This window comes from Aulonocara sp. 'chitande type north' Nkhata Bay, linkage group LG2 (genome assembly GCF_057382095.1).
Source record: "Aulonocara sp. 'chitande type north' Nkhata Bay isolate Kocher_YH1m ecotype deep benthic linkage group LG2, A_spYH_male_GT1.1, whole genome shotgun sequence".
NCBI lineage: Eukaryota > Metazoa > Chordata > Actinopteri > Cichliformes > Cichlidae > Aulonocara > Aulonocara sp. 'chitande type north' Nkhata Bay.
Window position 1 is genome coordinate 22457379 of NC_141345.1, and position 25122 is coordinate 22482500.

Here is a 25122-nt window from a genome sequence, read left to right on the forward strand (position 1 = left end):
AATATGTGAGTTTTTACAGTAACATTACTTATGAGTTTGGTTCACATCCATTGCGATCATGTACAAATTTCTAGGGGACTAAAATAACACCACAAAACTGAAACTGAGACCTATACGTCAGGCTGGTATGGTTGAGAAATGCATCTGCTGCTCTCCTACCAAAAATCCATCAAATCTATCAGTTAACGTTTTTTCCACTGTAGGTATTTTCGTTTTCTTTCCTTAACACACACACATATACTCTCATATCAAGAAACAGAATATTTTTGGCTCAAAGAAAAGTGGTCTGTTGTTGAGACACTAGAAGACAGGATAGGCCCTGTGTTTTCCCAGTGATGTCTCAGTGCAGCCCGTAGTGACAATGACAGTAATCAGGCACAGATGTCAGCAAGTGACAGAGCGGTCTGACCACAGGAAATGCCACTTTGTCATCCTCTGTTTCACTTCCCTTTCTGCATGGGAACGCTGGTTGGTTACAGGCTGTTATTATGGGAATGAAAACAAAGCAATGGTTTCAACTACTTACAGTGCTCACTTTTAATATTCAGTTTCACACATACATCAAGCCGTGCTCACAGCAAAGTCCAGCTTTCTGGTCATGATGACCGCAGAGAAATTAGGCATATTCACACCAGTCCTAAACCCATCATCTCCTGGTTTCTGTTTCAATCTCAGCTACTTGTTCAAAGGTCCCCTGAGTCATGGGCTCTTATTCATCCCCTAACTGAATATCTTTACTTTGTACCCAAGTGACAACCACACCCACGCTTCATTTCCTGATCTAGCATGGCTGCAACACAAAAGGCAAAAAAAGAAAAACATTCACATCCTGACATACATAAAAAAAACACCTGACTTTGTAGTATTTCCCACTGTATCCTTTGGGTCTCGTTTTGCAGTGATGACGCATAATACAGCCACTCATGCAGCTTCAAAAGGAGAAAACTATACCAGCTTCACTGTTGCAGATGGTGAAATATGATACTTGGCTTTTGCCAGTAAAACTTGAATTAATATCCGAGAATATTTTGTAAGCCAGTATCACACCAGATATAAGTGATGGTGTGTTTTGTTTTTTGGGGTTTTTTTGTTTTGTTTTTTTTTGGGGGGGGGGGGGGGGGGGGGGCACCTCTTACTTCAAGAAAGTACAAAACTGATTCACAGGGTTGCTTTTGTTTTGTTCTGGCTGTCTGTCTTAACCTCTTAGTCAGGTGTCCCGTTTCTGCCTTAACTATGACGCCTGTTGCTTCATAAGTGGAAGGAAGGCGGATTTGCTGCAAGGACAAAATGTTTGGGTACAGACTGTTTTTGGAGACTGTTTGACCCTACGTCCTTGTGTTGTGTGTAACATTCCTGCTTTGTTGCAAGCTCCTCACAGGCTCACACTCGTGTGCGATGTGACTCATCTCACATGAGTGTGAGGTTAAACCGGCTGGAGAGTTTTTCTGCACTCAACCGTGACTGGTTACCTTCCTCTGCCTCCTTCCGTTCTTAGATAACAAATTCATTTTTTCACCCCTCCTTGCTTGAAGTCAAAGAGACGCTCAGGAACAGGACAGGTGTGAACTCACCAAGCCTGAAAGTCCACACTCAGTCAGGTTAAAGTCATAATGACATCATGACCTATTTGATAAAACAGTGTGACAATTAAAGAAAAAATGTAAATATGTTAGGTGACCTAATTTTTTTAATAAGCGACTGTTATGGTATCCTAAAGTCCAGTGTTGTAATATCACACGTTCACCTCTGCTTGGTAAATGTTTGTTTCACAACCAAACAACCGTGACGTGTGTCTGCTGTTCAGTTTCAAGACAGTAGGGCTAGTCAACAGACACACGGTCTCTAACAACAGTGATCTTCCAGCTTCCTTATTATGAAAGAGAAGTGTTGTCCGTACTGAGTCAGCAAACCACAACAACAAATGAAAAGGGCTTCCCAGAGCTTTTTGTTTGTTTTGTTTTTTTAAAAACATACTCTCATTTTGACTTAAACAGTTCATCATGTCACCCATCTTTTCCAGTTAGATCACGGATGAAACAAAAGTAGCTGGTCAAGAGATCTCCATCTGCTGTTGCCTTCCTGGCAATCCACTGTTTTGTTTCTAAGCATGTGGAAATTTACTGGACTTCAGATTTCTATATAGTGATTAACTTTTATGGTTAGCCGTTGCTCTCGGGGCATTGAACACTATGTACCGCTGACTAATAAAAACAATGTGTAAACTTTTATGGCACCCGTGGCAGATATCTATTTATTATCTTGTTATTTGTCAACTCTCAGATGAAGAGGCGAATTTAAAATCTAATTAAGCACTAACATCATGGAAAGGTTTGGCAAATTCCTCTTTTTCCTGACATGCAGATCTTCAAATTAGGACTTTACATGAACCAGAATTAAACAATTAAAAACCTTTAAGACACTGGCAGCGTGCACTGAAATAAACAATCATAAAGCACCTATTATAAATTACTGCATAGGACAAATAGATGTGTAAACACTTAGAAGGCTGTAAATTGGTGTTGATTGTACTTTTAATTTGGTGAATTAGCAGCCTAATGTATTAAAGTAGAATAGCTTTATAACAGTTTAACGTTGACACACTGAAGAAAGAAAACACATTAGCCGCTAATGATTAAAGTTGGTCAACATCGCGTGCCCGCGTACGTGCAGGACGCATGTACAGAAATGTCCTGCTTGTGCGCGAGCCTTCTTTTGCTCTCGTGCACGCGGTACGGTCGGCGATGACGTTCGCAGAATTGGCAGACATCCAAGAGGGCGGTCCCCTTGACGTCATTGAGCTCTCATTCACAACCACGGGTTTATAAAAGCGGGCTGAAAGGCACTCGCAAGCAGACGCGCTCACTATAACATTTAATTTTTTTTTAACTTAAGAAGACAAATAAAAGTCTGGGGCTGCCGAATAGGCTACTCTAAAGAAGAAGAAAGGACCAGTTTTAAGATCGTCTTAAAACTTTTTCATGTTTTTGATTTTTTCTTTTTAAACAAGCTAACCGGAACAAAGGACTCCGCGCTTCAAATAACACTTGGACGAACAACGTTTGTCAAGTCGGCTCAAACCTAAGTTTTGTCTTCCGTCGTAACTTTATGTTTTTGGATTTAACATTTCTCCCCCGCCGTACTACTATGGTCATAATGGAGGTTCCCACTATCGACTGCGCTTCCCTCCGTGGTTTGCTGGAGGGTGAAGTCCTGGGCTGCCTAGTGCTGGACTGTCGCTCTTTTCTATCCTTCAACTCCTCTCACATTTCGGGCTCCACCAACGTGCGCTTCAGCACCATAGTGCGCAGGAGGGCCAGGGGCGGTCTGGGACTTGAACACATCGTCCCCAACGAGGATATCAGGAACCGGCTCCTTTCCGGGGAGTACCAGTCCGTGGTACTGCTCGACGATCGCAGTTTGGACTTAAGCCAAGTGAAGAAAGACGGCACAATGATGCTTGCTGCTACAGCCCTGTGTCGTCACGCCTGCGGTGCCAGTGTTTTTATTCTGAAAGGTAAGAAAACTCCGAGTTTTAAGTAGTTTAAAGAGTTGTTTTACTGTTTCCTGACAACGAGGTCAATAAATGACGATTACACCTGTCACCATAACAGCTGGTGCTTGGAGTAAACGATGTTCCAAAATAGCACCATGAGCAGCTGTCACCTTTTTGGAGAGCTGTATTTAAAAACGTCTTTGTTGAGATGTGTGATCTAACCTTGGTGGTTTCTTTTCTGTCCTTTTTAGGCGGATTTGAAACATTTTCTACAGAGTATCCAGAAATGTGTACCAAACCCTCCCCTCCACAGGGACTTAGTTTGTCTCTAAGCTCCAACCATCCTGACAGTGCTGGTACCAACAGTAGCCCTTGCAATACACCGCTATATGACCAGGTTGGTATTTTATTGTAGTCAAAGATTAAAAAGCAAAAATAATCCCAGTTTCTGTCACTTTCTGTCTGTTGGACTTTTATATTTATGACAGATTTTTTGTTTTTGTTGTGGTTGTCTAGGGCGGTCCAGTGGAGATCTTGCCTTTCCTTTACCTTGGTAGTGCTTACCATGCCTCTAGAAAAGACATGCTGGACATGCTTGGCATCACCGCTCTAATCAATGTGTCTGCCAACTGCCCCAACCACTTTGAGGACTCCTTCCTCTACAAGAGCATCCCTGTCGAGGACAACCACAAAGCTGATATCAGCTCCTTTTTCAATGAGGCGATCGAATTTATCGGTGAGTACATCATCACGTTTACTCTCTTCGCACGCCCTTTCTGTTGTTGATGAGGAGAAACACAAACACCAAACCCCTTCCCCCAGATTTAAAAAAAAAAAAAAGTTCCCTCCAAAATCGACCAGCTGGCTCGGCACAGGCTCCCTGCTCAGGCACAATGCGGTTACATCATTGCCACCTCCCAGCCATAGAAAATAGGATGCCCCCCCCTCCTTTTTTTTTTTTTTTTTTTTTTTTTTTTTGATCAATTGCGAAGCAGCAGCTCCAAGCTAGTTTGTGGTGGGTAGACTGGCTGCTTGAATAGCTCCCTCCACACTGCTCTTTGTTCTGGCCAAACAAAAGGCAGTTTCTCCTCACTCAATGTCAGTTTTCCTCCCAGATCAATACAGCCAGCAGGGGTTTATCCCCCTTCTTTTGTGCATTCAGTCTGCCTCCTTTGGTAGCGGCCCCCACTGGCTCGCACCCTGCTCCGCCATTTATTGTGTTCCTGTGTCGTAATGAGCACTGGCAAATTTTAATAGAATATCAAAGTGTTGCAAAGACTTTGGTGCTTGTGGTTTCCTGTGACAGCCAGGAGTTCAGCCCTGATACAACCTCGCAGGTGTTTACACTCCACTAACTTTTCTTTCCCTTTCTCTTTCTCATCTTCAGACTCTGTGAGAAACAAAGGAGGCCGGGTGTTTGTTCACTGTCAAGCCGGCATCTCCCGCTCCGCCACCATTTGCCTCGCCTACCTCATGCGGACCAACCGCGTGAAGCTGGACGAGGCCTTTGAGTTTGTCAAGCAGCGCCGCAGCATCATCTCCCCAAACTTCAGCTTCATGGGTCAGCTCCTGCAGTTCGAGTCCCAGGTCCTGGCCTCGTCGACGTGCTCGTCAGAGGCTGGCAGTCCAGCTATCGGCGGCAGCAGCACAGTATTCAACTTCCCCGTCTCCATCCCCGTGCACACTTCTGCCGGTCAGCTCTCATTCCTCCACAGTCCCATCACCACGTCTCCCAGCTGCTGAAGAAAGGGTTTGTCAGCAGACACTTTGTTTGGACTTGAACGGCAACTCGAGCGTGACTTCACAAAACTGCGCTTCTGATTATTATCCATTTATGGTGATGCTGGTATCGCCTTACAGAATGGGCACCTATTGTTTTCAGGGTCAGATCATTTGGCTATGTGATCTGCTGGTCAAATCTCTGTAGCCTGGCTTTTCATCATTTCAAAGGGATGTTTGAGAACCACCATTTGAGTATTGATGTTTAAACTGAGAAATGTGAAAATTAACCACACTTTTTAACCTGAATTACTTGGGGAAACAACTGACAGGATAGTTGTGTTTAGTCTTATATGGGAAATCCTTTTTTTTTCTCCTCCATGAGGCAACTGCTTCTGATAATCATAATCATTAAGAGACAGAGGGCTGTAACAGTTGTCTCAGGAATGTTCATTTACCCTCTCATATGTTCATTTGCTTTCTATACTGGTCAAAGAAAGCAATATTGATCTACTCCCCAACATGGCATGGAAGTCTCTCCTTCCTTTGAACAATGAATGTATCCCCTTCTTTCTAGGAGTAGATGTGCCAGAAATCTTCATAGTTAGATTTAGAGTTGAACAGGGGGCCGTTTCAAATGCAAATACTTGCCTCACGAGACATCATGAAGCCATGGCGATCCTGACATTTTGGGGAAGCTGACCGTGAAATACCTCATGTATGTGTACTGTGTGCTGCAGCACGAAGATGGACGGAGCCCCGTAAGACTACTAAAATGGGGCCACATAGTCCTCTTTGACTGCATTATGACGTATTTATTAACTAAAGTAATATATCTCTATCTATTTTTGGAAATGTTTGTTTTAATGTTGTTTTTATACAAATGAATAAATCTCATTTGACTTTTTTTAAACATGGTTGCAGTGTTGCATTTCCCCCCCCCCCCCCCCCCCCCCCACACCACCATTTAACACTCATCTCTTCCATAATGTGAATCATAACAATAATCAAAGATTTCCAGGTCACTAACGCAGGGAATATCAATTCAACAGAAAAATACACACTCCCCGGCCTCTATGTTATGTACACCTGAACTGCCTAATGCAAATATCTCATCAGCTAAACACATGGCAGCAACTCAGTTGGTAGTAAACAACATGAAGACATGGATCCATCCTGCCTTGGTGGTTTCGGGGTGTTGCAGAGATTTTCTCGGCCCACTTTGGGCTCCCAGCCTACCTAAGTACTGACCATCCCCATCCCATAATGATCACAGTGCACTCATCTTTGGCCCTCTGACAAAACCTTTTCATCATATTATTTAAAATCCCTATTTTTTTAGTTATTTATGGTTATAAATGGCCTGTATTTGTATAGCGCTTTTCTAGTCCCTAAGGACCCCAAAGCGCTTTACACAACCTGTCATCCACCCATTCACACACACATTCACACACTGGTGATGGCAAGCTACATTGTAGCCACAGCCACCCTGGGGCGCACTGACAGAGGCGAGGCTGCCGGACACTGGCGCCACCGGGCCCTCTGACCACCACCAGTAGGCAACGGGTTATGACTATCTATACAGGGAGCCATCCACACATCTTCTGATGGCTTCTACAGCCATGTAAACAAGTTCAACTCATGACACAGAGTTTACTGCACTCAAATGCCCTCCACATTCACAGAGTCCAATAAAGCACCTTTGGAATGATGGTGGAACAAGAGATTTGTATCATAGATACAAACTGTGTGATGCTATCATGCCTGTATGGAGCAAAATCTCAGAGGAATGCTTCCTGCACTTTGATAAATCTATGCCAAGAAAAATGAAGGCAGTTCTGAAGACAAAAAGGATGTCAAACCCACTACTAGCAGTGTGTACCTCATAAAGTATCCAATGACTCTATAACTCATTTATAAACATGTTTGCTTATGTATGAAAGAGCCAGTTTCCCATTCTAGAAAATCAAACTCTACACGTGTGTTTGTGTGTTATCGTTTTCATTTATTTCTCTCAAATCATTTAGTCCATTAAAATTTCAACAAATCAAGAGTTAAATATCTTTGCGTTAATAAACCTAACCTAAAATAAAAAGTGTCATTATAAAGTGACTTTTTTAGCTGTACATAAGTTTGTTTTTCATAGTGTGAAACTACTTTATTTTGGATGAAAAGAACAGTAGAAGAGGAACATTTATATTCCACCTAAACAAAGCTGATGGGAAGTGGTCAACTGCCGTGTTCAAATTATTTTTCTACCACCCTTCCCTGTTTTGTTCCATGTGATGGAATCCTCTATCTTATATCTGCATAAGGATTCGACCAAAATAAGAAGCATGATGTCATGGCGTCAGCCATTGTTCAGGCCACGCTCCCCGTCTATGAACCCCTCTGAGGCCGGGGCAACAGCAGGAGGCTCAAAGAATCAGCTAAGGAGCACCTCCCTCTGCTGCCACAATAGGAGCAGCTGCAAGGCGTTTGGGAAAAGTGTGACAACTAAAGAGCATTCAGGGCTCAGTCAAGCACAGCCCTTGTATCCCCTGCCTCAAACTCAAATGAGGAGGTGGGGACTAAGATAGCCATGAAAGGGAAAGGAATATGTTTGGTTTGCAAATTAGCCAAAACATTGGCTGTAACCCACGGCTGGGGTGTGAGAAAAAGGAGACAAACTTCCTGTGGAGGTGATGATGGTGATGGTGATGGTGATGATGACGATAACGACGAGCCCCCTGAAGCCTTCGATACAAACTCACTGTCTGTATTCATTGAAGCCCAGGTTTCGGGGGAGTGTGCACTGATGTCTTATCTAACAGCAATGCAAATGTAGTCTCTGACAACAACCATTACCAGTGACGTGATGGCTCTGCGATCAAAGGCTCATTCATTACCACACCACCACCATCAGGAAAGCGTTGGGGTTTTTTTTGAGAGGGGGGAGACATATGTGAGCCCCCTGCCCTCTCCCCCCATTCCCACAATCACCTCCACACCACACACACACACGCACATCTCCTCCAACAAGCCCCCCACCCCCCGCTTTTGCATCGTTAGAGTTGCCGTTGTAATGTGGGAGGAAGGCAGGAGCGTGTATTTTTGCATGTGTGTGAGTCGTTGTGTGTGATCTGATGCAGATCTCTGGAGAGTGGGGGAAGCAAGGCCCCAGTCAACTGCAAGGTCAGGGACATTAAAGCGCTGTGACTTTTGAGTGTGGGTGAGAGCGATGATTCAAATGTGAGAGCGAGACAATTTAAAAGAGCTTTCAAAACGACACAATTCGTATAAGAATAGAAAGCGCCACCCTGACTATCGTCTTCATTGTCTTTTCACACCCTCTGGTTTTAGCTCGGCATCAGTCAGACAGAACCGGCCATAACGTCATTTGCCATTTCCACTAACTTGCCAGTTGACTCTCCCATTTAGCAGCTGGGCTCTGACTCACCTTCAAAGTCGTTTTAATGATCACAATCCCAAGAAAAAAAGAGAAAAAAGTAGTTATGTAATTTGTCAGACACAGCTGCCATGTTCAAGAAGACACAGAATCCCAGCCCTCCCTATTACATCAGTCAGAGCAGATCACATCAGTGAGACTTGACTGTTGCTTCCACACCACTTGAGAGCGTATGAGTGTATTCATACCTTTAATAAATGACAGTGAAGTCTTTGCAGAAAGCCTATCCGAGTGAGTAACCTATTGGTTAATGTCTTATCATACAAACCTTTAAATTCAGTCAAGTATCGTCTTGATGCATGCTCAATCATGCAGGTAAGTAAATCTCCAAAAGTTGATTCTGTTCATCTGGACGTAACGTTTTGTGGGAGAAACGTTTCGTCACTTATCCAAGTGACTTCTTCAGTCTCCGCTGACTGCAGGTTTCCCCAAATCTTATAAATAGTACATTTGCATAATGACTGAAACCAGCCCACTGAAGAAACAATGGGCTGGGAGGTCAGTTCTGCAATCACAGCATTGTAAAATGGTGACAGATGTACCCTTAGGCCCCCTCCTCGATTCAGAGACGGTCTTTCCCTTTTCATGTAAATGGCCTCCTTGACTCTTCGCTCAAACCAGCGTTCCTCCCTGTCCAGGATGTGTACATCCTCATCCTTGAAAGAGTGTCCACTGGCCTGTAGGTGTAAATAGACTGCAGAGTCCTGGCCTGACGAGGTGGCTTTTCTGTGGTGTGCCATCCACTTCGCCCAGGGTTGTTTGGTTTCCCCGATGTATAAATCCTGGCAATCCTCCTGGCACTTAACGGCGTACACAATCTTACTCTGTTTGTGTCGGGGGACCCAATCCTTGGGGTGGACCAATTTTTGGCGCAGCATGTTTTGGGGTTTAAAAGCCACAGAGACCCGGTGTTTAGAAAAAATGCGTCTCAACTGCTCCGATACTCCTGACACATACGGGATCACTACAGGTTTCCTTCTCTTTTGGATCGGCTGGAGCTTTCTTTAGGTGCCTTCCCAGCTTTGACAAAAGTCCAACTGGGCCTTCTTGATGTGCTGCTGTAAGACTGGGGAAACCTGCAGTGAGCTGAGACTGAAGAAGTCACTTGGATGAGTGATGAAACGTTTCTCCCACAAAACGCTACGTCCAGATGAACAGAATCAACTTTTAGAGATTCAGTCAAGTAGTACCCTCTACCCTCACAGCATCATTTGCTGGTTTGCTGGGCTGCTTCTATAGAAGCCAACCGAAGAAATTAAAGTTTATTTTGGTGACATACAGGTTAACTGTCATGTTAATGTCACTGGGAAATGTTGTTCATTGATAGCTGGTACTGGAGAATGAGAAGGTTTACCATTTGCTCTACATAAGGTTTTGCTTGACCACAAAGCACACATTTGTCTTGTAATTTCAAGAATAATCCATAAGGTAACTAAATAACTCAGACGTCCCAATCACCGATCTTGTGTTGAAGACATATAAAAGAAAATTAAGGTTCTTGATATTAGCTTCTCTTCATTTGCTACCCATTAAATCTGAATATATACCAAATTTGTGCTGAATATATTAAACCATTTTAGAGACCTCATAGTACCATATCTCCCACATAGAGCACATTGTTCTCAGACTTATTTAAGACTTATTTTGTGGTTCTTAGGATATTTAAAAGTAAAATACGAGGCAGAGCCTTCAACCCTCAGGACCCCTTTCTTTGGAACCAGCTAGTTTGGATTCAGCAGACAGACACTCTCTACTTCTAAGATCAGGCTTACAACTTCCCTTTCTGATAACGCTTATAGTTAGGGCTGGGTCAGGTGATCCTGAACCCTGCCTTAGTTACACTGCAATAGCCCTAAACTGCTAGGGGCTTTCCGCCAAGCGTTTCTTCTTCACTCACCTTTTTTCACTCTCTGCGTTTATACACCACTCTGCATTGAGTCATTAGCTATTATTAAACCGTGGCTCTCTTCCACAGTGTGTCTTTTGTCCTTTCTTCCTCCCCTCACCCCCCACCAGTCACAGCAGATTTCAGAGAGCTTTTTCCTGTTAAAGGGAAGTTTTCCCTTCCCACTCTCACCAAATGTTTGCTCATATGGGGTTGTCTGATTGTTGGTGTTTTCTCTGTATTATTGTTCGGCCTTTCCCTTACAATATAAAACGCCTTGAGGTGACTGTTGTTGTGATTTGAGATTTGTTGTGTCATTAATAATACTGAACTGGATTGAATATTGCTGTGACGTGCTTTGTTGAAGAGAAGGTGACCACAGAGGAAGCCCAAGAGCAAAAGGAGGAACAGAGAAATGCTGGAACATTAGGGGGACTTTGAGATATCCATTAGAGCACTTCTCTTTGGAGTCCACCAGCTACCCTGCTGTTTTTTAGTGCTTTGTAAAGAACATTGTAACTTGTGTTAAAAGGAAATAAATACATGTATTAAGACCAATCAAACTGCTATGACAAAAATAATATTATTCATCTAATCACCATTTTTCATGTTTGGGGACACAGACATGCCACAGAGTGAAGATACTGGAAACCACAACCTTACCCACATCTTTAAAAGTGACTTTTAGTGTGTCAGGAGTCTGTAACGTGAGTAATTACAGAGTAATTACACTTCTTACTCTTCATCACACCTTTAAACTGGGTTTCGCAAGTGTGTCTTTGTAACAGCCGGCACGCTCACAAAATCCCAAGTGAGAAGATTTACTCCACACATTGATGTCACTGCATAGTATGCACCTGCAGTAAATCAGTAAGAGGATTGCGACTATGACGGGGCGGCCTCTGAAACATCCTGTGTCTGAGGCATTGTAATGCCTTGCTCTAATCTTTACGTCAGCGCCCACAGGCCCCATCTGCTGGGTCAAATCTTTTACCGAGACACTGTCGAGGAAAGGCCGCATAAAAGAGGCCAATGTGCCAAACTGAAAAAAAAAAGAAACTGCTTCAATAGCCACTTAATGGACAGAAAGACCCAGCAAGAGGGAGATTTATGTTGTAAAAGCTGCTATGCTTTTTTAAACTTCCAGCATCCGTGACATTCCACATCATAGAGGTCAGACAAGCGGCTGTTGCGTGACAGGAGAGGAGATAAGGTCAGATTCCTGGCATGATAACCAAACACTAACTCAAAGAATTTAAGGACATTATGTATAGCTGCACTGAAGCCAGCAGGACTCCCCTTCCTTTAACTGCCCCTCCTAGAATGTCAGATAAGAGAAGTAAAAGATGTATGCGGGATTTTTTATTATAATAAAACAATTATATGGAATAAACGAGGGTCAAAACATTGCCTCATTTTAAAGTCCCCCATCCAGAAAAATAAATAAAGAAAACCAAATCTGCATATCTGCCAACTTTTAAGCACTTATTAGCACAAAAACTCATCAAACGCAGGCAGGAGGAAGGCACCCATCATTCCACCCTCATTCACCCCACAGGCACTGAACAGAGGCTGTATTTTTCCACTCACTGAAGCGTCGTCAGGTCTGTGTTCACAAGCAGAAATGAGATCCTGTGTTGGTTATTCAAGGAATGCTCGGCATCCTGTCTTCTACGCTGACTGCACTCTGGGTGGATGATGTCACACCCAAAGAACATGTAGGTGTAGATAAGGATCTCAGAGGTGCACGCAGATGTGTTTGCCTGTTAAAAGTATGCCCATATTTCAGATGAGACTTAAGAGAATTTTGAGGCCGGTTGAGTCTTTGCCCATTTGCGAACAATGAGAAATCTGATGAAAACAAGTCTTTGCTTAAAAACGTGTGCAAGTATTGGAAAGATAAATAAAGCTTTGAGCATTTGGGCAGAATATGGTACTCACTGAATCTAAACCGTGGCCCTCTCATGCATACAAAAGCTGTAGAAGGTCCCACGTGACTGAACTATGAAAACTTAACTGATGATGCAGTTTGCTGGAGGAATAAGAAACTGATTTTCAGTTCCAAGTCAAGTGACAATACTTCATGTGAGGTCATACAGAGTGCTGTAAATGGGTCAAAATGTGTTCAGTTTTGTCCTAATAGTTGATCTTAGTCTTTTAATGAGCAACCTAAAAGTTCAGACACAACAAGAAGCATCCCAACTTTAAAGGCAACCTGTGTGTGACGGTATTGTGTAGGAGCAGTACAGCAATACCTATAAATCCAAATATCAGCTTTCTTCCTATACATTATTTGCAGTTACAGTTATGCTTTCCAGTCATTGTTAAGCTTTTTTTTCCCAATCACGTGTTCCCACATCACACGAGCATGTTTGAAAGTGGTTGCAGATGGACACATGATCTTTGCGTTGTATTAACATGTCCTCTTATTCACTGATGACCTGTTAAAAGCTGTCTTTTGTCATCGGTGGGATCGTCTGTTCAACGACGTTCGTGAATTTGTGTATTCAGGAATTAGTCTGTGATAGTTGACTAAAGGAAGTGAACAAAAAGTATGTTAAAACACAAGTCCAGAGAAGATGCAGAGGGGCTTGTCACACAAATGAAATGAAAGGATACTCAAAAGGAGTTCTGATTCTCACTGAGTGTGTGCTCATTGGGTGTGAGCGCCATCTTGAGGAAAACACTGCGTGTTTCACCACTAAGACACGCAACCTGTAACTGGACTAAACAGAACGTAGGAGCGTACGAGTTTTTGCCTTCAGCATAAAAGTCATATTTTCATTTTGACTTAATCATCCCACATGATCTGAAAGGTTGAGGTTTCCAAGGGACCACAGAGGTTTTAAAATGATCAGTGTGGGTGTAGAAAATCAATAACCCACTGTCTAACACAGATGTGGCATTCATGAGTCTAATCTGGGGATTCACACTAACATGACATCATTGTCATTATGCAATTTTTTAAATTTTTACTTTCATTATTCAAATTGAAGTTAAAATTCGGAAAATACCCCTGAGCCCCACAGACAGAAAGTGTTGAAGTAAGCTGGATAAAGCAAGAGACAGACTGAACTGCTATAGGTCCAACTCAAGACATTTCCGTTCAAACTGTAGACTTTTGAGCAGTTAATGAGTAACTGTGCTGTAAGGCTGCTGATGAAGGGCAATGTGACCACTTCAGTAATCTGTATTGGGTAGAGTTAATGATCAACTAGAAATGAAACATTGATATCTTAAGGTTAAAATAGGAAAGGGTAACAACACAGAAGATTAAACAGAAGCCTAATATGCTACTATTCCAATGTTTGGAATAGTAACATTTTTTAAATAAAAAACACACCAAATTGATTAGGAATTTTGAAAACATGGATTATTTATAATTGGTATCATTTACACATGTATATACTTTTAGTAGGAATCACTCCTGTGTCCTAATGGCAAGTTTAGCAAGTTATATGTTTGTTATAAGTATTACTATAGGCAATCCAATACAAAAATCTACCAAAATATAAAGATATAACAGAGTGATGTATAATACTTTATAACGGGAAATAGAACGGAGAAATCTTTGTTTAACTACAATAGAAAAAAATATCAGAGAGTCTGGTGGAAAACTGATTAATAGGAAAAATATATCAGAATCTTTAGTTTGAGAAATGATATTTGCCACATGAGATGTGGAACAGCTGGCACATTCATAAGCCCTTGGAAGTCTAACTCAAGTGATAACCCTACCTTAATGATAGATTTTGTCCCGTCTTCCTGCCCTCACTACCAACCAGATACGGCAGATGGCTGCCCCTCCACGAGCCTGGTTCTGCGGGAGATTTCTTCCTGTTAAAGGAAAGTTTTTCTTCACCACTCTCACACTTTAGGGGATTGTCTGATTGTTGGGGTTTTCTCTGTATTATTGTAGGAACGTTACCTTACAATACAAAGCGCCTTGAGGCTACTGCAGTTGTGATGGGGCATTATAAATAACACTGAATTGGACTGAACTGAACTGAATTGAAAGGCAGAAAGGCAAAGCTAAGTTTTTGATGTTTTTCAGTAACATCAGGGGTGTAATGTTACATTGTGAGCTGCATACAGCCCACTTTAATCTTGAGTGGGCCAAACCAGCAAAAATCCTCTTTCTGTCAGTGTAAAGTTGTTTAATTACACATTTATTCCTCTTTATTATATAAAAAATTAGTTTTAATAGTACTTTTCAGTTTTTCTACAGGATAGATAAATACTGCTATAGCAAATAAGTAAACTGTTGTTTATCTATTGGGTACTTTGGTGTAGTATGAATGACAAGATCGTTCTCAATAGGAAAAGCTGTAAAACCCATGGAAATACAGTTAAAGGTAAAACATCTGTGCACTCATTCACGTTTTCCAAAGCTGTCTATGCTGGGTCTATTCTGGCCCCCGGGCCTTGTGTTTTACCACCCTGACTTAAAGTCATCATTTTCTGTTTTGCTAACAGTCTAACAAAAATAATTAAAAATAATTTTTAACTCTAATAAAATACTATATATTATAAAAACAAAATCAATATAAAACCAACAAAAAAATGGAAACAGTTAAGATAGGAATAAGGAAGTTTGGACCAAATAGAGCCCCACTTATTTAGACCCACAACTTCACACAGATGACCTCACCCAGATGTCAGTGAACTTCCCCTAATAGAAAGAAAAGAAAAACACACTGGCAAAACAATAACAGGATGCAGAATGATACACAACAGAAGGCAGTCAGTCCATTTCGCGGCACAGTGTCATACCATGTGTCTGTCGCTTGATAGGACCCAGTTTATTTCCATAGCAGGACACCAGCCCAAAGCACAACTTCAAACTATGTAAGGACTCTTTGGAGAAGAAGTAGGTCAGCTGGTGTTCTTCAAAGTGAGAGGTCAGCAGTGACATTACTGGAGCTCAGCAGCTTGTTCGTATGATATATAAACAAAGTTTGATGGAAAAAATAATGTATTGACTATCGGCTCACTGATTTATTGATGAAAAAAGTAAATTGTAAATTGACTTGTTCTTATATAGCACTTTTTACTTGAGCACTTAAAGCCTTTTATAAAACATGCCTCCTTCACTCAGTTAGTCAGTATCTTGCCCAAGGATACTTTGGCATGCAGACTGCAGCAGCCAGGAATAAAACCACCAACCTTCCAGTTAGTGGAAAGCCCCCCCCCCCAAAAAAATGTAATACAGGAAAAACAGTTCGCTTAGCTAACAGAAACCCTTGAGCTTTCAGCTTTCATACATGGCTTTCAGGTTTGACGATAAATGCTGCTGGGGTTCTTGTAGCCTTTACCTACTTACTAGGCCTTCTTTACCTTGGCAGGAGTTACAGACAACATTGACAATTAAGCTCAAATTTTAGCATTTACTCCTCATTTCTTCTGCTTTTACATATTTAAAAATCCCTCACCATGGCAGCTGTGTTTAACAAAGTATTAAACAAACTTGAAGTCCAGTATCATAGCAAAACCAGAGAACACTTCTAACATGTTATAAATCCACTGAATCTAGTTTTCCATTATTTGCCCTTTGGCAGAGCTGCTTTTGAAAACAAATAATTTTCCCTCCAAACATTAACACTGTCTCGCGCCCACCTTTCAAGGTCGGGGTTACTGCGCACGCCCACTTCCCTCTTTTAGAAACTGCCGTTTGGGCTGCAAAAGAAAAAAAAAAAAAAACAGAAGAAGAAAAAAAAGCCTCCCTACCACGTGTGTATAGCTAACGGTCCGCGCGCGCATACTCACACACCTTCCGCACGTGCTAACGTCCTTCCCTTCCCGGCTGGGATTTTATTGGACCAAATAAAGAGACAGCTAAAGCCACGTGGCTGTGTTTACTCCCTTCAAATTTCTGGCGGGATGGTTTTAGCAATAAAAGAAGCAGACTTTCACTATCCCGCCAGTCTGCAGAGACTGTACACGACAAGAGAAGCTCTGTAGTGATAAATGTGAAGTCTTGTTTTCTGGGGGAGACAACATGGGAAATAACCACTCTTCAAACTTGAGCATTCCCTCTGGCTTGTTTGGTTTGCCCCTCTCCAGCAGAGAAAAGAAGCTGAGCTGCAGCACAGAGGGTAAGCCTTACACTTTATTTCTCTGTGTGTATCATTTCAATCTGTTAAATCTTAGTTAAAAAAACAAAACAAAAACAAAAAACATCTGTGGCTGCTCCCTTAGCCATGAGTAGGGGCGTTTTCAGGATTTTTGGAATGGGGTGTCACAGGGGAGATCAAGAGCACAGCAGAGGTACTGCAAAGGAATTTGATGTAGAAACTGGCTTAAAAAGACATGACTTACAGACTCATCTATGGCTCTGGTTCTTGTTACAGAACCAGGACAAAGTGGTTATTATGTGACAATGTGATGATTATTATTAGTACTGCCAAAGTGTGGGCCAGTGCCCCCTGGTGGGTTGTGAGGGTACTGCAGGTGGGCAACAGTAGTAACAAAAATTCAGTTTGAAGTTACTGACAAGTTTGTACAGTTGCATATTTATATACATTTATTTATATAAAAAAGTAAATTTAAACCCATAATAGGAGGAAGTAAGGTTGTGATAGTACTCTGACCTAAATTTACTGAACCATAATGAAGTTTGTGTCCCAGTGGAAGGTGGGTCACACGTTGGCCTTATCTGTTTGTGTATGACTGGATAGCATTAAAAATTTGCATTAAAAAACCTGTTGTTTTATATGTATATTCAACAAAAATTTCAAGGAAATGTATCACTTTCTCTTGAATTTTGATTAGAGTTTTTAGGTGGGCCTAAAAACTAGTACTCCTTATGTTGAATGACTTTTCATAATCTTATTCATGATATAACTGGATCGTTATTATTGCTGTTATTATATAATTGTTGTAGCTTTAGCTATAATAATACAATTACTTTACAAAATAATAGGCAACTAAAATGTTAAACTAAACAATATTGAGTACAATGAGTAAAAACTGCATCTGAAATATAATGGAGTAAAAGCAGAAAGCAGAATAACATGGAACTACTTAGTTAAAGTAGAAGAATATTCAACCTGAATAAATGCACTCAGTTATATCCCTACTAGCCCTATCCATGTGCTCATCTAATGGTGTTTAATTGTAAGATATAATAGCAGTACTTTAGATATAAGTAGTGCTTTAGTTCATATATCATATCTTTAGTGGGGGGCATCAGTTATGGGTTAGGTGGCACTGGTCCTCCCCACGCCTCTCTTTTGGACACGCCTCTGTTCACCAGCATGTTTTGATTTGGCAGGTCTTTAGACCACATGACCTTCCTGACACAACCATTTGTGTCTCCTACTGGGATCGTACTAGGAATGTTTCATGTGTTAGGTGAATGTATAAGCCACCGTACAATGGAGCCTTAATGAATGCAGGGTTATTCATAGCACCACACGCAATTGTCCCACAATAATATGAATTCCAGTCATGTTTTCTGGCTCTTTTTCATATACTTTTAACATTAAACTTTGTACTTTCACATAAAACAAAAAAACAACACATTTTGTAGCTGAAACCCTTCTCCAGTGTCTTCACGTTTTCCCCACACCCTAATCAAACTAAACTTCTGTATTTGCTTTTTCAGACAGACAGGAAATGCCTGTTGCTCATATTGTTGCTATATTGAGGTCCATGTGGGCTGAGAGAGGTTAAAAGAGGCCACTTCATAGCTTCCCCAACACCCCCGAGGGGCTGATGAGAAACACACAAAAAAGCTTGTGAGAACAGACAAGGAAGTAACTGGTGGAGAACTAATGTAATCTCGAAGCAAGGAAAATATACAAACTGACTGTGTTTTCAAATTTTTGGTCCCACTATTGTTTCTTTCTTTTTCCTGTATTTATTTATGCCTCTATACATCTACACAGTTTTTTTATTTATTTTATTTTCAATAGACATTGGCATCTTTTTTCTCTTTAATCACGTACATATAAACATTCTGTACTTGCTATGATCGCAGAGGAATGCGTTTTAGAAATGCGCATATGCGCCGCTAGGTGGTGCCATTGTATCATATTGATATCGCTCTATGGAGGGACCCTATTAGAGGGATCAGCACTTCAGGATTGAACTGGCAAGTCGAAGTATGACTTCATTGGACTTTTGTGGACAAGCTGAACTACATCTTTCATCGGAGTCTTTCCCTGGATTAAGTCGCAGCACTGGACAGAAACACTTGTTTCTATTTAAGCATCCATTGTTCATTGTGTGAAGCAGCTGCATGCTTATTCTGCAATGAAGTGCAAGTAGATCCTTATGTCTTTTTGCTTCAGGCAACAAATGTGACTGTCTAGTGACCGCTCATTGGGTTTTTCCTATATTTAAAAGCTTCACAGAACAAGAGGGTTTCTCTTTATAGGACTAATGGTACTTTTAAAGCATTTAAATCAGCAGAAGACCTGATAGCATCTGCCAGGCTGGTGTTTCAAATTACAATGAGGCGGAGGAGAGAAGTGGTTGTAGAAAAAAAAGAGCAGAATTTGATTTGTTGTCTTCAGATCTCATGCATGTTTAGGTTGCATGCTGTATGTGTTACAGATTGCCTGCATTTTATATGAATATCAAAATAAGAATGTCCTTTGTGTGAACTTGTTCATTTCCCTCATTCATAACAAAGCTCTTGGGTGGCAAAGAGGGATTCAGTTAAACATTAAGCAGCGCTGACTTTATTTATGACCACTCGGCTGTGCGTGCGCCTGTGACAGAGAGAGGCAAAAGAAGAAAGAATATGAAAGACATTATCATTTCGGCAGTAATATTCGGTGCATATATATCACCTATTAATCATCTTCATTGATGGGAAGTCACGCTGTAAGCAGTCGCCATACATTTTTAATACTGATTTCAATTTTATAAATAGGTCCAGTCAGTTGGTTAGAGCTAATCCGTTTGCGGCTGTTCAGAGCAGTTCCCGGCTCTCATGCTGTGTGGTCTGTTTTCTGTTAAAACACTGGCAACAAACCCCAGATCTCCCTTATCGCAGCCTCAGCTTCCTCCTCCAAAGGTCAAATTCAATTATCTTTCCACTTTATTTTGCTCCTTGTCTTGTCTCTTCACTTCCAAACAGGGGAGAAGGTTTGACTACCTTCTGAACCGTGTGCTGGGATGGCTCCATAAATCTTGGGGTGAAAGCCTAATTTCAAGTACTGCGTTAAAGGGCCTACACTGTAGAAGGGGTTTGCATTTATACTTGCACGCTTATGAGTCAAGGTGTTGGCAAAACGTAAAAAATGATTGAGTCTAAACTTGGATTGTGAGAGCTGCAGAAAGGAGAAAAACATCATAGATCTGCTTTTTTTGCAAAGCGCTACACAACAATGCACCAACATGGATGCATACCTCGTCGAGGCGGAGTCCAAGCAGACTTAAAAAAAAGTATAATAAGGATTGCTTGTCCTTGATGTCCACAGCTGTCTGCCCACCAGCACGCTATAATTCTGCCTTTCACCCTGAAGTATGCATTTGTTGTTGGTGCATTGTGGTGTAATGTCTCATGGATGAGTCTTGGCAGTCACAAAAACATCAACAGGACTTGAGCCTCACTTTCACACTGTAATGATGGACTCTATGTCTCTCTATGACCTAAGTGTAACACTGCATAATACGTGGAAGTGCCTGAAAATTCAATCATACAGACAAAAGGATTTTGTTGTGCAACTTGTAGGCTAGCCTTGGAAAAGGGCTGGTACTGTGGATCTCTGTCTTATCAATAAATCATAGAGAAAAGCAGAAGAAGCTGCACTCTAATTGATAACAGACACACAGTAATTATGTCTCTTGTTGTTGCTAATCCCCTGGGATATTAGATATACTTTAGGAAAGGAAGTTCTCATATTTACAAGCTCCAAAAATAGCCCTGTCATCCAGCACTCTCAGTATATCAGTGTCCTGTCTGAAGCAGGGGCCCTGCAGAAGTTTCCCACACGTGTCACATGAACGATGTCATGACGAGAGAGCGAGGGAGAGAAAAAGAGGGTCATGGAGTAGGAAAGGAAAGAGGGGTTGCTTTAAGGAGAGATAAGAAAAATAACAAGTCCAAAAAAGCCCACCAAATGATGCTAGAAGGGGAGGGGGGTTACGATAAAGGGTGTGGCTGGTGATTGACCCATTGGCTGCAGAGAGAGAACAGGAAAAGGGGAACAGATGGGCGGAAGCACTCAGCAGTGTAGAAGTGTTATAGGGGAACAGAGCGTCTGTGAAATTGACTCGGTTTTCGTGCTTCAAATAAAAGTTTACGCATTGGGGTTTTCTGGCACCCACAACTTCGTCTTTCCTCTCCTGGATAAAATAAGAACAAATTCCAGAGCTGCAGTCTTTACCTGTTACTGGGCCCTGTTGTTTACCTGAAAATTTTAACTGCATACTGTACATTGTAACATCTCACAAGGTCCTGGACATGATATCCTCTTACAGAGTTCCCGCTGGTGCGTGCCTTTCCACGGCAGTTGTCTTTGATGTCCGACATGCAGTTTGTCTTTGGAGTTGGGCTTGCGGATAGCAGCTTGTGTCCAGTTCAGCACATTCCAGCTTTGCTAGATTTTTATGACAGTTGAATTAACAGCTACATTTGAATGTCAGATGCTGGCCACCTTTATATGATTTAGAGAAAAGAAAATCGAAAATATTTTGTACAGGGGAAAAAAAATCAACATGTTAGTCATGAAATCTACAAAAACACAAGATATGAGTAGCTAAATTGTATATATCAAGATTTCATCAGTTTCTCCAAATATTTTTGTTCAAAACCATGAGTTTACTTTGAATAAATCAAAGCGGTCCTTTGCTTTCACTCTGAAGTTTAGAAAGTTCATCATTCATCTGTCTTATTTTGCGATTAGAAACAAACAAAAAAGCAATTCTCACAAAAAAAATAATCATTCTTGCACTTCTATGTGAGAAAGGTGTTTATTTTGGCATTGAAGTCTGATTGGGTCAACCAAAACAAGATGATCTGAATCGCAGGAAAACTTTGGCTGCCTATTTGTCTTAGCGTCATGTTTGAACTACAGTCACAGTTTTGCAAATCTGTCGAGGAGCAATGTTTCACCACATACATCGTTTATTTTTCTTCTGCTTTGTCTGGAGAGACAGTGATAAGATGCAGATACCCGGCTAGCCAGTATAATTTTCTGTCTTCATATTTCCTGAAAAATTCTCTCTGTTTGTAGAGTATCAAATATATAGTTGTAAGAGAAACCTCTGTATAAACACCTGAATCACATAACAAGAGGGGTGCCATGATTTTTGTGTCATTTGCTGACTGATTTGATCATTTTTTATGGACTCACCATCACTGATCTGTTATGCTGTGCATCTCACTCGTTGATCTTGAAGTTATATCTCAAGCAGCAGGAAAGAAAACAGCCTAAATGTGCTCAGTGAAGTGCATCCGTCCCAAACAGCATGGTCGCTAGCAGAAGAGTCATGACGCACACCTTAGCTTCAAGCTGCACCATGGGAACTAGGGATGGATGAAAGCTGTTTCCCTGGAGACCTGGACAATACGGGACCTGCTCTGTAATTAGCTACACCCACCCGAGTCAGCAGCGAGGCAGGGAGCATGCCTCAGCTCAAGATGTTTCTCTGACTACATGTTGCTGCTTTGTTTTAAAATAGTGGGGGGGAAAAAAACATGCAACGAGGCAATAGGGTAAAAGACAAGGACATAGCAGCAGGAAAGGAAGCAAAATGGGCAGCTAAGATTACAGGTAAAATATATAAAAATGTACTAAAATTGTTACTTTTATTGAAAGCAGAATGATGTGATTCTCCGTTGGACTTTAAACAAAGACTTGTCATGGACTGTATATAGACGTTAAACACAGCAACTGCAATGTGACCAAATGGTTGCAATGTCGTAGTTTGAAGACTTTATCATGAGTCATTTGAAGACTGTCAATATTTTGTTGTTATAGAGCCAAATGTGACCATATTTGGACAGGAATGTGGACTTCTAAGTTATTTGCTCTTTAATGCTAGCAAAAGTATTAGCCTGATAGCATTAGCCTCACATAGACAAAGAGATGTGCTAGTAGGGTTGCCAACCGTCCCTTAAAATACGGAATCGTCCCGTATTTAGAAAAAAAAGTACACATCCCGTATTGAGCTAATAAGGGACGCACTTTGTCCCGTAATACAGTGAGAATCAAAAGTAGTCTATAAATGTTAATGGAATTAACGCTTTGTTTGAAAACATAATTCCCAGCCCCTCTCCTGCTTTGTGACCAATGAGCTGACAGCACACTTATGACAATTCGAGTATGACAATTCAGATTACCGCTCATCTCATTGGTCGAGGAAAGGTCGCTTGCGGAGAAAATACCGGAAGACAACAGGTGACCACAACAAGAAGCATGGCCAACAGGGAAACAAACGCCGACACTGCGGTGCAAGTCTCGGACGACAGTACACCTAAAGCTGGGCAAACACTGTGCGATTTTTTTCAGTCGCGATATTCAGCTCCTGCTCAAACTGCACGATTGACTCGCAGGGGTTAGAAGTTCATAGGTCACGATGCAGGTCTCACACTATACCGCCCGATGCTCTGATGCGACCTGAGAGCTCACCCTGTGCGTCCATAAAATGAAGGTTATAACAGAAAATCTGTCGCTCTCTCTCTCTGTCTTTCACTCACACAGACACACCACCACCATCAACTTTGCTAAACTGCTAATGAAAAACATTGATCAGGCAGCTGTGATTGAGCAGCAGTGTAAATCCAACTATTTTCACGGTTGTTGTGGTCGTGATAATTTTGTGATGCCACATCGAAAAGGCTCGGATGAGCTTTCCAAAGTTCTCCAAGTTGTGCCTCCGTCGCTTGTGTCCAGATCACACGCTGCACTGCCGTGCTGCTCCGTCTTTTTCACCGACGTTTACGTGTTTGCGCGTGAGCAGTGTGAGCGGCTGTGGTGAGATCCTCACGAGCGATTGATGATCGGGAGCTGGTCGTGAGGTGTTAATCACTTCTCGTTACCCCACGTATACTACACGATGCACGATGAAGGCCAAAATCGGTCCGATCACCAAAACGGTCGCACGACTCAAAAATCGTCTCAAAATGGGCCTAAAATCGCACAGTGTAAGCCCAGCATTAGAGCAGCAATGTTTGTTCCCCTCAGAGAAAGGGAAGAATGGGAAAAGGAAAACACCTGGCTGGAAAAAGTTAATATGGGCATGTGCAGTGAATATCAGCGCTATGTGGCCAGAAGTGTGATAATATAATTTATTTTGTGTAATAAACAACTGCAAGGATAGATGATTACAACAAATAGATGACTAATACATAAAAGTAATACATAGGTGAATAATGATGAGTTAAGATGCGTAATCATGGGAACAAGCGGGTTTACAAACAGGAGCAGCTGATTAGCATTAGAAAAGCTGAAATAATACCTCAACTGAAGCCAATTGTACTAAATGCACTAAATGTGCACTGTTACAAGAATGTTTTTCTTTCTATTATTTTCTATTATTTTAAGTTAAGCAGGACAAAGTTCTTTTAAAGAAAGATTTACTTATATTCTCAAAAGTTAAGCATGACAGGCTTCTGTTTAAGAAGGAGACCTGTTTTATTGTGTTAATGTTGTCATTTTGAGCTAAAAATAAATGGCTAAATGATCACTTGTTTCACATGTGTTCATATCACAAAGAATAGAATATGCATCTGCTTAAATCAACTTCAAGTCAAATGGTTAAAAAAAATAATTTCACACACAAAAAAAGAGCTAGAAAATTCACCACACTGGGAAGGGTGAAGACAACTGGGTTGCCCGGCCCTGGCCACGAGGTGTCCCTTATTTATTTTTCAGGGAGTTGGCAACCCTATGTGCTAGATAAGTAACATACAAGTAAAATGAAAATAAAATTGGACTCTCTGTTCATCTTATCAGATGATTCCTTTAAATCATGCTTTGGTCTTGTAACTGTAAGCATGTTTATTTATACTTTATGGAGATTGACTCAGTTTTGGAGTAAGCCTCAAGTGGCAATTTCAGGAACTGCAATTTTTGGCACTGGTTTCCAGTTTTCCTCACCAGAGGTCTCTGCTTGATGCTGCCATCCGCTAAACATTTTAATGATATTAAATTTGCTAATTAAACTTTACCGTTAAAGTAAAGATGTGCTAGTTGGCATGATATGTGTTATAAGACAAACTCGAGCCTCTTCATTTAAGGGTCAGTGACCAGAGCTGCGGGCCTTCAAACTGGCCTAGATACCAAAAAGAACAGCACGTTATTACTGAACCTCTGGTGCTGCTAGTGGCTTGAATTTCTTTTATGACAGTTGACACGAGTGACTCATGCACCCAGAACTAGGGAAGGAGAGGCCTGCCTTATGTGCCCCCTGGAGTTTCATTTATATGTCCTTCATGGTGCACAGTCCAGTGGAGAACAAAAACTGCTTTGTGTTAGAGCCTCTGTTTTAGTTTGCTCAGATGTTTTTGATCGGGGGATAATTTTTTTTGGGAGGTGGTTAGAATACACAAACTGTGGTGAAATCACAAAAATAATAGGCATCTATCATCAGCCATAAGGTGAACCCAGAGGGAGTTTT

General features: G+C 41.4%; 2 protein-coding genes across 2 annotated transcripts in view; both read left to right on the top strand.

Moving 5' to 3' along the window:
• Window positions 1-2828: 2828 nt before the first annotated feature.
• Window positions 2829-6125, top strand: dusp1 (dual specificity phosphatase 1). The gene is made up of 4 exons (XM_086310545.1): window positions 2829-3514; window positions 3745-3890; window positions 4010-4229; window positions 4881-6125. Exons 1-4 carry the CDS (start codon window positions 3106-3108, stop codon window positions 5234-5236), a joined length of 1131 nt encoding a protein of 376 aa, XP_086166671.1. The 5' UTR covers window positions 2829-3105; the 3' UTR covers window positions 5237-6125.
• A 10364-nt stretch (window positions 6126-16489) lies between these two features.
• The window catches only part of neurl1b (neuralized E3 ubiquitin protein ligase 1B), a 29554-nt gene continuing 20921 nt past the window's right edge, over window positions 16490-25122 (top strand). The window contains exon 1 of the mRNA XM_086310557.1: window positions 16490-16640. Within this exon, the coding sequence (XP_086166683.1) occupies window positions 16544-16640 (97 nt within the window). The 5' untranslated portion in view covers window positions 16490-16543. The remainder of the gene's footprint in view (window positions 16641-25122) is intronic.